This window comes from Chelon labrosus (assembly GCF_963514085.1).
Source record: "Chelon labrosus genome assembly, chromosome: 15".
Taxonomy (NCBI): domain Eukaryota; kingdom Metazoa; phylum Chordata; class Actinopteri; order Mugiliformes; family Mugilidae; genus Chelon; species Chelon labrosus.
The window spans coordinates 11,453,563-11,466,371 of record NC_140348.1 but is presented as its reverse complement, the minus strand read 5'-3'; the positions used below and the strand labels follow the sequence as shown (position 1 = coordinate 11,466,371).

The 12,809-nt window shown below is 40.2% G+C and overlaps 2 protein-coding genes across 3 annotated transcripts; one reads left to right on the top strand and one right to left on the bottom strand.

The window, feature by feature from the left end:
• Positions 1-499: 499 nt before the first annotated feature.
• Positions 500-4,032, bottom strand: bora (bora aurora kinase A activator). Of its 2 annotated transcripts, XM_084561949.1 has the most exons (12): positions 3,970-4,032; positions 3,538-3,706; positions 3,270-3,376; positions 2,821-2,866; positions 2,643-2,721; positions 2,494-2,529; positions 2,346-2,402; positions 1,977-2,254; positions 1,686-1,848; positions 1,035-1,585; positions 782-922; positions 500-639 (listed from the first exon to the last, which is right to left on the bottom strand). In XM_084561949.1, exons 2-12 carry the CDS (start codon positions 3,685-3,687, stop codon positions 619-621), a joined length of 1,629 nt encoding a protein of 542 aa, XP_084418075.1. In that variant the 5' UTR covers positions 3,688-3,706; positions 3,970-4,032; the 3' UTR covers positions 500-618. The 2 variants fall into 2 exon arrangements, with proteins under 2 accessions (XP_084418075.1, XP_084418076.1); XM_084561950.1 differs by lacking the exon at positions 3,970-4,032 and having other exon boundaries at positions 3,538-3,771.
• Positions 4,033-4,172: 140 nt separating this feature from the next.
• mzt1 (mitotic spindle organizing protein 1) lies at positions 4,173-7,344 on the top strand. The gene is made up of 3 exons (XM_084561951.1): positions 4,173-4,445; positions 4,651-4,796; positions 6,410-7,344. The coding sequence occupies exons 1-3, from the start codon at positions 4,394-4,396 to the stop codon at positions 6,431-6,433; spliced, it is 222 nt and encodes a 73-aa protein (XP_084418077.1). The 5' UTR covers positions 4,173-4,393; the 3' UTR covers positions 6,434-7,344.
• The last annotated feature ends 5,465 nt before the right edge of the window (positions 7,345-12,809 follow it).

Genomic DNA, 12,809 nt, shown 5'->3' with positions numbered 1-12,809 from the left:
TTTAATTCATTAGTGGCATTATTCACTGTGCCTTACTCTTGAATAAATATTCTAACAAAACAAGATCCACAAGTAAGCCGTTGTCATATAAAAACATGATAGACAGTTTTATAAAAACATAAATACAGTACAGATCTGATGTCGTCTGAAAGTCAGGATCTATCAGGTCGATTAAGAGGGCACCACATAAAATTGAAACGATGTCATTAGCATCAATACAGCACTCAAGAAAATTACTGTCGTGCAAGTTTGAAACGGGACTGATCATTTCTTCTTCCCCTTATCACACCTGTATACCAAAATTCCTGAGAATAATAGCTTTCAGTCTTAGTGGGGCTTAGGTGGTCTATGGGTTAGACTTCCCTTTAATAAACAGTGATCAAACATACTGTGGTAGAGCATTTGCTTTCAGTAAGATGACTTGAACCATATATTTTGAACTAATAACCACCTGTGACACCCACTGGTTTCTACTCATACCTCACTGAACAGTTAAGAAAACTCGGTCTAACCACATAAATGCTTCAAACATAGTGTAAACTTTGTTGTAATTGATTGCAAAATAATCATAAACGTCCACCAGAAGAGGCGTCCTTTTAAATGCATAAATCAGGTGGCTCAATGATGAGGATAAAACACCTGGGAAAGACAAAATGATTAAAAATCAAGACACAGCATGCACGATTATGACAGTAAAGTATGCAGGATAATGAAATAATGAATCCAAAATATTGGATAATACTAGATTTTATTCCTAGTGTGTTTAAAAGGTCAGCTGTACCTTTACTTTAGTGTGTCGAGTGATCTGAAAGCCTTCCTCCACCAGGTTTGAACTGAAGGACTCTTTGCTGTGACAGTCAGAGCCGAGGCCATCAATAAGGCTGGCAGTGCCTGCTGAGGTTGTGTTGTAGCCGCTGTCCACCTGACATTAAAAAAAAAAGTACACAAATATTCAATCAGTTATATGAGTCAATATACAAAGAAATACAAATAGAACAAAGAAGCTCTTCCTGGATAATATTGTTCTCACAAACCTGCATGCTAGAATCATAGCGTATGCTGCTTCCCTCCGCCAGAAGAGATACGAACATCTGAGAGCTTTCTATTGCCGACACATTGCCCATACGAGAGCTGGTCAGCAGTTCCAAAGGCCCTGCACCTTCCTCCTCCTCCTCCGGCCTCCCTCCTATTCCCGTCTCTTTACCCTCGTCCATTTTCACAAGTTCCATAGTATCCAGGTCAGCTCTCTCAGTGTCAGGAGAGTGAGCATCCTGGGGCAGTGGTGATGATGGATCTAGTTCCATAGCAGGGAGAAAAGAGCAGGAGGGAAGCTGTTCTACAGCCTCATGATTGTCTTCAAGCTTAGGGTTGAGGATTGGGGAAATGAGAGGTGGGGAGGCCCAGTAGCGGATTTTGGGTCTGGGCTTGTGTCTGGACGTGTGGTCGGGTTCCTTGTGGAAATGGAGATGATGTGGGGAGCAGCTACGAATGGGTGAGAGACCCTCGACAAATGGACTCACATTGCAGGAAGTGATGATACTTGGGGGAACGCCACGTGGGGTCAAACTGCTTGGCTGCTTCCTCTCTGCAAAAGAAAACACAGATTCAGATTAAGCACAGGCGTTTCCACAATTAAGGTGAATATTAAATATTTTTTTGGATGCGTTACAAAGCAAATGCTCTACCTGATCCTATGGGTGTGTGCGCTGCATGTGCAAATATGGGAGAAAATTTGGGGGAGACGATGCCAGCAGGGGACGACCCACCAGGAAACAGAGGACTACTGATGCTCCCGAGGCTGCAGTCTCGGTAGCAGCCATGCTGGATGGGACTGGATGAAAACTGACCCTATAATTAAGACAATGTAAATCAGTTTTTGTTCAACAGTGTGTTAAGTTGAGCAGTAAAGTCAAAAGGAAAATCTTGGCGCCATATGCGCAAAATAATCTTTTGCATCCCTACAATTCTTCACTCACAGTAGAAGGAGTAGGAGCTGATGTGCCACGGGGCAAAGGGGAGGAAAAGATAGATGATATAGCTTCTCCCTCAGATCCTTCAACTCCTCCTATAACTCCCTCTCCTCTGCTGAAAGAAGACCTTTCCTGTCTGGCATGGTCTCTCTCTGGACTTGGTGGGTTAGAGCCGTCAGAGCCGCTATAACTGCCCTGCCCATCAAGGAAGAGTTTTCGTCTCAGTGAGGAGGAACTAAGGCTTTCCTGAACAGCATCACATTCCTCGAAACGGTAATAATCTCCTGGAAAAGCAAGGGACAGTGACTTGATGGTAGAAAACTGCCATAACAGCTCATTTGAGTTTAATTCTGCGGACAATTAGTCGAGACTTACCTAGAACTTTCTCCAAATCAAAAGCCAAAGGTAAAGAAAGGGTTGTCTGACAGGCAACTGTACATCAAACAAAACAAAAACAAGTTCACAGATAGTTTAAAGGAAATTGTAGAAAGTATTGTTAGACCTCTTCAAATATTATACCAACCTGAGATTTTTTCAGGCTCCTCTGCAATCATTAAACCTGCAAGTCAAATGACACAATACAATGATTAACAAAACTTGAGAATAACAAAATCTAAAAAGGCAAATGCACGGAAAATGTGATAATCATTAAAAAAAGTAATATGAACTCACTTTTTTTATTGACCTGAGGGGCTTTACGAACGTCTGGTGCTGCCCACGGGGAGGGCACAATGGCTCCTTTGGTAAAAAACTTTACAGGGAAACAACATGATTATAAAGACAACCTATACATCATGAATAAACAAAAAATTATATCATTATGCAATAAAATTTGATTAGATTTTCATACCTGCTCAATAGCATGCTGACGCTTTTCCTCGATGTCAGAGTCCGTCCTTAAAGAAAGTAGAAAGATAAGTTAATCATCCCGACAAATTTTAATTTGCTCCCCAAATCTGAGAAGATTCTCAGTCATCCAAACTTGTCTGAGTTTTCCTGAAGTTTCAGCACTCGTTCACACCTCATTTCACCACTCATCCAACATCTTTGGAACATCCTGTTCAAAATTTAAACTCCCTCGTCGTCATGCAGAATGGGAGAAGCTTGGATGAGTGGTGAAACAAAGCTACAGCAAAGGCAGCCCAGGTGCCTTTGTTGTAGCTTTGTTTTTAGATCCCAGATTTAACACACAGAGATCGTCTTAGTGAAGTAAAGCAACTCTGTTGTTCTATATTTTTGTTTTTGTCACAATGGCATCAACATAACTACCGCAACTACAATGTTTCACTTCTTCCACACCTTGTCTGGCTGAGGTAAAACGATTGTCGCTGGATTTCCTCCGGGTCTATGTCTACTGGTAGAAGACTAGCCATTTCGTCAATAGACCAGTGAAACTTGGGAGGAGTCTAGGGAAGAGACAGATGAGGAAGTGAGCAAAAAAAAACAAAAAAAAACCACATACAGTCCTTTAGTAAAGCAAAGGTCGTGGACATAATTCACCAAAATGTAATACAGCATTTAGATATTTGCAGTAAGTGGTACGCATTATATGTATGAGGTAACTTACAGCTTTACAGGACTTGGTTTTGAAGATAGACGGGCTTGGTACCAGGGGCTCATGGAGACGGTGGTAGTCATTGGGACTTTCAAAGGGGTTTCTAATGGAAGGTCTGCCTGGAGTCTCTGGGGTGATCTGAAGCTCAACATGGTCTCCCATCTTATCTGACAAGAATTATCTGATAACAGACATCAGCAGAAAGCAAAAGGAGATTTAAACACCTAAATAATCCAGTAAACCTCCAGTGTCTATTACAATGTAGGGAAATATTCATTTAGTTTGGTACGTTGGCTACGTTACATTTCTACAGCGTTTACTAGCCTTCGAATGAAGCGACTATTAAAGGAATTTGGTTACAGCCTTACGTTACATACGTTTCCACATAAAATATGATTAGTACATTGATTTTTATGCTACATTTGTTTTGTCGTTGGTACTTACAACTGTTAGTTGACCTGGACTTTGCGCACACAGCTAAAAACAACCTTCATTGAAGCGTCAGCAGCAAACAATCAGCAGCGAAATGGTTCAAACGTTTATTTCAATTTTGTACCCAGGACCTGCCAGCCAATAGAAATGTAGCAGGAAGTTCTCGGAGCCAATGAAGACATTTGTGTCGTCACTTCCTCCTACAGCTTCGTTGGCGAGTTTAGCAAGCTAGGTGGCTAACTAGCAGCTAATATTGCCTCTTAAGGATTGTGAATTTTCAAATTTTTTAGATGTGAAAAATGAAAACTAAACGTTGAACGTCTATCTGAGCTGTCGTTATCACTTAATAATCCCGCAGAGCGTCAGAAACTTATTCAAGGCTACATTTGTCATCCACCTGCTAGCAAGCCTTGGCTACATATAATCATTCATCACTATGGCAAGTGCACCAAATGCTAACTTAAACGCAGTCAGGGAGACCATGGAGGGTAAATATGCATTAAATATATATGCAGCAATTTATGTATTTGTAAAATGGCTTTAATTTAATGACTTCAAATGATTAATTTTAATAGCTAACTCCTAGCTTGTTTGTAATTGTGTTGCTGACAGTGTGTTTGCACAGGACGTGGAAATGTTGAGCAGTTCTGTCTTGTCTTTAGATAATTAATAATGTCACAATCTTCCTAACAGTGCTGCTTGAGATTTCAAGGTTGCTGAACACCGGTTTGGACATGGAGTCTTTATCGATATGTGTGAGACTGTGCGAGCAAGGCATTAACCCAGAAGCTCTGTCTTCAGTCATCAAGGAACTGCGTAAAGCGTCTGAGTCCCTCAAGGTACAGAATCAGGTTTAAAAACAACTCACCACTTCATATTATTGAAGATGTTGTTTTAGGAGGTGGCTATTGAGGCAGTTTTAATTTACTGGCTAGGTCCCAGTCATGTTTACCAACTAATGTGACTGCTGACCAATTGATAAGAATTAGTAAATCTAACAATTTAAAACCCTGAACCCCGATTTGCAATCTTGTTACTTTATTCTTAAACTGTACCGACTGTGCTATTGTTTGCTATTATTAATTGGGTTAATTAATGCTATAAAGATATTTGAAAATTATATACATTATGTACATTTTCCAGACAATCAGTCAACCAATTGTTTGAGTTCGTATTCATTTTAACTGCGGTACAGTACATGAGCCCACACCAACACTGTAAACTGTGTCAAGCTGTAAGATAAGATGCTTGCAGCTGCTTTGGTTACAAGATTGAAGCCTAGATAAAGGCTGAAATTGAAAACCACTGGAAAAGCTTGATATGACAATATACACTGATCAGCCACAACATAAAAACCACTGACAAGTGAAGTAGATAATACTGACCATCAATAACAATGTAATGCTCTGCTGGGGAATTTTTGGACCTGGCATTCGTGTGGATGTTGCTTAGACATGTACCACCCACCTAGACCAGACCAGGCAACCCCACCCCATAGCAATGACACTCCTTGATGGCAGCAGCCATCCCCAGCAGGATGCAGCCTGACACAGGCACACACACAAAAACTGTTTAGGGATAATTCAAAAAACATGAAGAACAGCACAAGGTGTTGACCTGGCCTACAAATTCACTGGATCCTAAATTGATCAAGTGTCTGTGGGATGCACTGAAACAAGCCTGATCCACAGAGGCCCCTCCCCTCAACCCATAGGATCCAAAGACCCCCACTAACAACATTCCGTTGCCAGACACCACAGGACACCCTCAGAAGGCCCATGTCCATTCTCTGATGAGTCACAACTGTTTTGGAGGCGCAAGGGAAATACACAATATTAGTCATAATGTTATGCCTGATCAGTGTATACTGCCCCAAATTTTGCCACAGTGTGTTTACTAAGATATTCTTCCTTGAGTACACACCATACCTGTTTTAAATCAATTTGAGATTTTTATGATTTTTGCAGAAATGTAAGGAAACGCAATTCAGCTGTAGTCGGCTACTAGGCTACATATTGTCAAAGGTTATTGTAGTTTGGCTTGTTAAGTTCGGCCACAGCTTCTGTCACAGTTTTCCTATCAATATTTACTGTACTACTGCTAAGTACATTTGGGAACAGCAAAGTATCTTAAAACCTGTCTTTTCAGAGACTAAACAAGACAGATTAAAATAATGACTAATATTTCTTGTAGCTTTTTCCATACACAAAACACTCCACCTGTCCTTTCCAATCACTCAGTTTTGCGGATAAATACACTTTGTAATGATCAAACAATGAATCATGAGGGTGAATCACTATTGTCAATATTTGTGAACACTCTCAGTCGTCTAAGTTATGGTATATCTGAAAACAAGGCTAAAGCGAGACAGCTGGAGTTCTTGAGTTTTCCTGAAGATGTGTCACTACTCATCCAAATGACTTCCTCACTGTCTATTTTTTTTCTTTTATAGGCTTCTGAAAACTGCACAAACTGAAGATGAAAACAGATTACTTGAATCTGAGACCTTTAACGGCGTCGTGTGCTGCTCCTGGATCTGTACCTACCGTTGGACACAGCCAGTCAGATTTATCTGTGTTTTGGCAATCATTTCTGAAAACCTTCTTGGTGACTATAAAAATCTTCCGTGCTTTGACTTGTGCCTAGGTGTTTGTGTAGAGGTGCACACCTCACTCAACAAGTCTCCTCCTGAAATGAAAGCATGGTCGGCCATCAAATCTAGATGTGCTCCAGGTTTTTTTCTAACCCAATTTGTAAAGCGTTAGTTCAGGTCATACAGCCTTAATTTAAGATTCATGAGTTTTGATTATCAACTTCTGTTATAGTGTTGCACTTATCTTGATGAAATGTTTTTATGTTGTTATGAATTGTTTTTAATTATGTGTTAGTTAATTTGATCCTTTTGCCATTTCCATTGTTAGTGTTTCTAATATTAAAGAATGGGATAGTTTAAATTAAAATGTTACAGTCAGCGGCCACCAGGTGGTGTTGTGTCTTTCTTATTGTAAAATATGAGGTACAGGTCTTTGCAGTGTTACAACTTAGAGATTTCCTGATGTTTCAACAAAGCTGTTGGTTAATCGTGTCAAAATCACACTTCCGCTCTTCATTTATTTTTATGACCTAACTTTAGAATAGTGGAAATATTGATTTCGTGCTTATAGGCTTCTTATCAGAAGCTAATGTTTCTGAAGTATTTTACAAAGGAAATGATCTTTCCGGCCAGACTAGGTGAAAGGGACAGAGATATTGGTAGAACATAGCACAATACAATACAATACAAGAACAGACCATACAGGAGTGATCACATTCACAGGCAACAACATAGCTCACACAAACATGAACAAGGGTCATTCTTTACTGCAGGATGTCCTGTTGCTCTGAAAGCGCATTTACAGTTTGTCTGCGCTCGACCAACAAAAAAAAGTATTTGAGACATAATGCAAACTTGACAAAAAACAACAAAAAAAAACAACAACTCTTTGATCAACCAGAAACGAAGCCTCTACATCATGTATCTAACCATGCCGCGTTGTTTTGTTTCTCAGCTGTCTGTAAAATAGATCTATTCATCTTCTAGACGAGGGAAAATGCTGAGAGCACAGAACATTCCTCCACAGGCCAATACACAGGCTAGGAGCGACCTCTTAAACACACCGGCTTGTATGTGTGTCCCCCTACGTGCGAGGGTTTAGGTGTAGATGTCTACAAATGAGTAGCCCCTAAGCCGTCTGACAGTAACGCCTCACCCCTCGCAGGCTCACCACGGAGAAAGCCAACAAGCGAGCAGGAGAGCATGTGTGTGTAAGCATTTCTGTCTTCTTTTGCTTTGTCTCGCCATCTTGACTGACAGGCTGAATGTCTGAATCTCTATACTGCTGCTTTGATCTCTTAACACAGTATCTCTCTGTTCCTCAATACCAGCATCGTGTTAGCCAAGCATGAGAGACATACAGATTCAGTGCAGGCTCCCTGTGATAGTCCATAAGCCTAAACAACCCCTGTTCTCGGTAGGGGGTTAGCTGTGTGAGATATTGACAGAGGAAGACCCACACGGAGAATCCTTTTCTTTTTTACAAAGGAAAAGAGTTATGCACGGCTTGATTGGCTACTATGGGCGTGGGATTCAGGATGCATTGCTCCCCGTTTGATGTGTTTGAAGGGTTTCTCCTTATCCAAGCCAGCTACTTTGATCTCTGTTAAACAAAATATTCCCAAATCCCACAGTCCTGACAGAGATTAGCGTCCGTATATGCATAAACATCTAAGAGGTGTTCAACTAGGGCACTGGTCAGGTCACATGACTGTATCAGCTCAAGAGGCAGGCAGGTCCTCGCACCAGAACTTCTAAAGGTGTTTTTATTTGTACGTCTGATAATTATCCAGGCCGAGGATTATTTTTCTGATAAATGAGGGCAGTCTCATTTAAAAGTGAAAGATCTATGTGTAGCAATTACAGTTCAGGTGTGTGCAATGAATATTAGGAAGATAATTAGACTGGACTGATTAAAAGTTCTCTATGTATAGGCTAGTGTGATGATGTTTTTCCAAACCTAAATTACAACTGCAGTGCATTGTCTCATAAAAACAGATATTTGAAGTTTAACCAAAAGTCAAAGATCTCTGTTTGCCGAGTTAAGTTTAGGTCACTAATTACCGTTAGCAACAAACAAGAAGGTTTAATGGTCTCCCTACAAAAACAAGGCTTTGTTTGTCCATATTATGTATTATTGATCATTATATGATAATTTCAGGGCCAAAGAATCTGCTTTCATTAGTCCTTTTATTAGATTTTTTTTTCTTTTTCATTTTTATTTGTGTCAGGAAGGGAACTTTTTGGAGTTTTTGAACAAAACACATCCCTACATCCGGCAAACCTTTCAGCAATGCAATAGTATTATAGGACACTTGCAAGTGCACACAGTGGTCAAGAATATTTACTCATGTACTAAATTCACATTCAATGCATTGCTAAACCGACAGAATGTAAAATAATCCGTAGTGGCTCCACAGCAGCCAGCTATGACAGTAAAAACGCTGTTCGCATTTTAATGCGTCAGCTAAGATAATCCACTTTTTATGTAACGACTGCGGCATCGTCATGAGGCAAACTCACGGGTTAAGTGGCTCAAAGCAGGAAACCACATCACTGACTACTGTTTATGTATAGTTCTCATTTTAAAATGTTTATTTGTTGTGTAAAAAGCCAGAGCAACCCGATACTGTAGCTTGAAGTTTATTCATATTAGTTTACATCAGCCACCATGAGCCAGGGGTCATGAATTAAAGGGCCAGTGTGTTTTTAAAGTCACATTCAGCAGTAACTTTGCAGCTTGCAACAAACTCAACGTTTCTAAGCAGCTGGGACAATGTAATATGTAGCCCAGTGTGAAAGGACCTTCTTTGGTTTGTCCATGCTGGGCTACTGAGGAAATTGCTGTGCAACATGACAGGCTCTGTAGAGGAGTACCTACTTCCTGTGTAGACAAGAACTTCTCATTCAAAGATATCAAACACACAATAGTCTGTAGTTGCAGGTGATTATACACTAATGAAAACACTATATTCCATTTCTGCTAATAACCGACTAAATCCTAGATGTTGTTCTTTTAAGATTGTAGCAGCTAAAGCTTTAACTGCAGGTTTAATTTATTGAAGTTATTTCAAATTTCAAAGGTTAATACGGCTTGAAGTACAATTTTGAAGGTTAAAGGTTTACATGTGCAGGGCTATTTTTACATTTTGGTGTTTCTATATGTGCTTTAATGAAAAATCTGCATATTTCTACAAAACAAAAAAAATAAAAAATGACAGATATAAGTACCTGAGAAGAAATATGCATCTTCTTAAAGACTTGAAATCCAAATGCTGTAGGTCTGTGTTGTGGCACTGGAGTGATCGGTTTATTTGCATTTCTGGCCTGTCTGGCCCTCATCCTTCGGCAATGTGAAGCCTCACCAACTGCATTTGCCCTGAGAGGAGTTCTGTGACCTTGTCAGAGCTTCTTCCAGTACACCACCGTTGATTAAATACAGGGCACACATTTACACCGGAAGATTATTACTATTTAGGTCCCAATTAAATTCATATGAAGGAAATTGGATCATAAACTCTTTTAAGGATCGTTAACAGCCATTAGACAGGATAATAGCATGGCAATCAAAATATGTAAAAAAAAGAACTTCCAATGTCTTTTAGTGACTTTGTTGTTTTTGGAAAATTTCCAACTTGATTAATGTAGAATTGATTGATTTACAGTTGTAATTAGCTGTACTCTGCATAGATGCATAATAATCATATATCTCCTTGCTTGTTTTAAAGTATTAATTGGTTCCATTAACAAAAGCAGTTAATTGAATAACAATTAACAAAGTTGATGATGGTATCGATGCAGCGCATGCAAACTCCCTTGTGTCTTCCCTATGATGATAATGAAACCACCTTTTTATCAGATTGGAATTTTGTGTGTTGGACTATGTAATGACTAATATGATATTGGGCTTATTAGTTTATTCGAGTGGCTCACTGAGGCGTTAAGCTGGCATTGAACACATTGTGTTTAACAGGTAGGCACCATATGCTGCCTTAATCAGACATTGGAATCGCATTTGGTTGTTAAATTGTCTCCTAATAAAAGCAGGTAGTAAAACAACTTGAGCTAATTCAATTCCGGGCGAGTTTGGGCGAAGTGAACAGCTGTTCATATTTTTTGAATTGTTTTAACAACCCCCCTCTCCTCTTTCTTTTTTCTTTTTTTTTTTTTTGCTTTTTTCTTACAGGTTTAACTCAAGCAGCCTGTTTGTTCTTCAACTTTCCTTGTTGAAAATAGAGACGGAGGGTGGACGAGCTGTCCACTCTCCTTAAAAGAAGACAATACCAGGCATATTGTAGTGACAGCTTGCATTGTACGTGTGTGTGTGTAAGAGAAAGAGAGGGAGAAAGAGGAAGAGGAGAGAGGGCGCATGTGTGTGTGTGTGTGTATGCTAGAAAAACAGAAAAATATGGAGAATGTGCGCGTGTGTACGTGTGTGCATGTGTGTTGCAGTGACAGCTTGTATTCTCCGTGATTAATGATGTGCTGTGTGACTTGATAAGTGCTTCGGAGGACCAACGCTTGTTTCAATTAGACCTTGTGAAGGTCGCGACGCCGCGCCGGCCTCTCATTATCATATCCATAATCAATCCACATTATCATAGGGGAATGTGGAATGGATGTGTGATATCTTGGTCATGCACACACACACAGAGAGAAGGATGAGCACACACACAGACACCTAATCACATACCAAAACACAATGACATACTCTCTCACTCAAAAGAGTACACACACACACACACACACACACACCCTTCACTCCAAGTTGATTTGAATCATAACAGTGGCTGTCGGAACGGATTGTCTGTTCAGATTAAGAGTGTGTTTCTGAGAATTAAGCAGCATTGATGGTGGTGGCATTTCAGATCCCCTCTGTAGACACAAATGCCAAAACATCATTCTGTCACCCCCCCTCCGTCTCTTTCACACAACCACACATAGGCCGCGGCCACACACACACACACACACACACACACTCAGACACGCACTTAACTAGAGACCCTGGGGCATTTTTAATAGAGGCGAAGTGATTCGTATGTTTTTACTCCTCTAATGAGAACAGATTGAGTGGTATTTACACTTCATCGGCTGATCTAACCACCTACACATTTCCCTCATGCTTCTGCTGCTCGGTGGCCAAAACAGACATGTGGAAAGGACCAGAGCTTGGCTTTCAAGCAGCAACACAACATGAGCATTATCTTTGTCTCTTTGGCTCGCGACGGCACCACGGCAAGATAAACTATGAATTGCTGAAACAGGAAAACAGGAGAAAAAGGGGAATCAAATCTCTGTCAAGAACATTGGTTGAATGGGGTAAGAGGTGGGGTGGGGGGGGGGGGGTGACCTAGTTTGGATGTGAAGATTGATTCCCAGTAAATCTTTAATTCAATCAATACATGATATATCTACAAAATGATGGGTTTATTTTACTGTGAGTGGTTAAAACTTTATCATACAGCAACGGAGCAATTAGAGGAACTGAAGAAGATATTGAACATTATTTAATTTCCTTAATATTCTGTGAAGGGAGAGGAGGTAAAGATAGATAGATTTGCAAAAGTATGAGGAAGAGGAGCTTCTAAGAAACACTCCATTGATTTATCGTTACCCTCTGCTGACATGGTAAACAAAACCTTTTTTTTTTTCTCCCCATGAATGTCAAAACACGGTGCCTACATAACCCACAATGCAGCTTGACCACTGGTAGGTCAGACAGAGACTGAGATTACGTTATGCAATGAAGAACATGTTCAAGCGTCTGTTACTCCCCTGCAAACATTCTTAGATTAAACTGCATTTGTTTCCCTCTCTATAGCACACTGCATTTTTGCACTTAAGTCACTGGAGAGATTTTACATTAAGTGTCAGTTCACTGTTTCCTTTCATGCGAGTTTAAGCACAATGGCTGCTGTATGAATTAAACCTGTGACCTTCCTGTTGTGAGACAAAGTCACTTCCCACCAGGGCGTCCTGCAATCCACTGTACCGTTAACAGTGTTCTCTTAAACACTCTGGTACCTTACAAGACTGTGGATGGATGAGCCAAGATGAAACATTTAATTAAATTGAAACCTCGCTTCCGAGGTTGTAATCATTTCTTCAGGCTGGCATATTACTCATCAGGTCCTTGTTTATGCACCCTGTCGTAAGTTAACTGAGTTCACTGCATATCGGGGGAATCTATTATCAGATGGTGCCACAAGCCTAAAAAGTTGCAAAGCGCTGGCCTGGGAGGTTAAAGATGAACATTTTG

Excerpts from the sequence above, each read along its gene's own strand:
- bora (XM_084561949.1), bottom strand. The coding sequence starts at position 3,687 with ATGGGAGACCATGTTGAGCTTCAGATCACCCCAGAGACTCCAGGCAGA. Across the intron at positions 2,403-2,493 it reads GGAGCCTGAAAAAATCTCAG|TTGCCTGTCAGACAACCCTT; the intron begins GTTGGTATAATA and ends TTTGATGTACAG. Across the intron at positions 2,255-2,345 it reads TGATTTGGAGAAAGTTCTAG|GAGATTATTACCGTTTCGAG; the intron begins GTAAGTCTCGAC and ends TTGCTTTTCCAG.
- mzt1 (XM_084561951.1), top strand. The coding sequence starts at position 4,394 with ATGGCAAGTGCACCAAATGCTAACTTAAACGCAGTCAGGGAGACCATG. Across the intron at positions 4,446-4,650 it reads AGTCAGGGAGACCATGGAGG|TGCTGCTTGAGATTTCAAGG; the intron begins GTAAATATGCAT and ends TCTTCCTAACAG. Across the intron at positions 4,797-6,409 it reads AAGCGTCTGAGTCCCTCAAG|GCTTCTGAAAACTGCACAAA; the intron begins GTACAGAATCAG and ends TTTCTTTTATAG.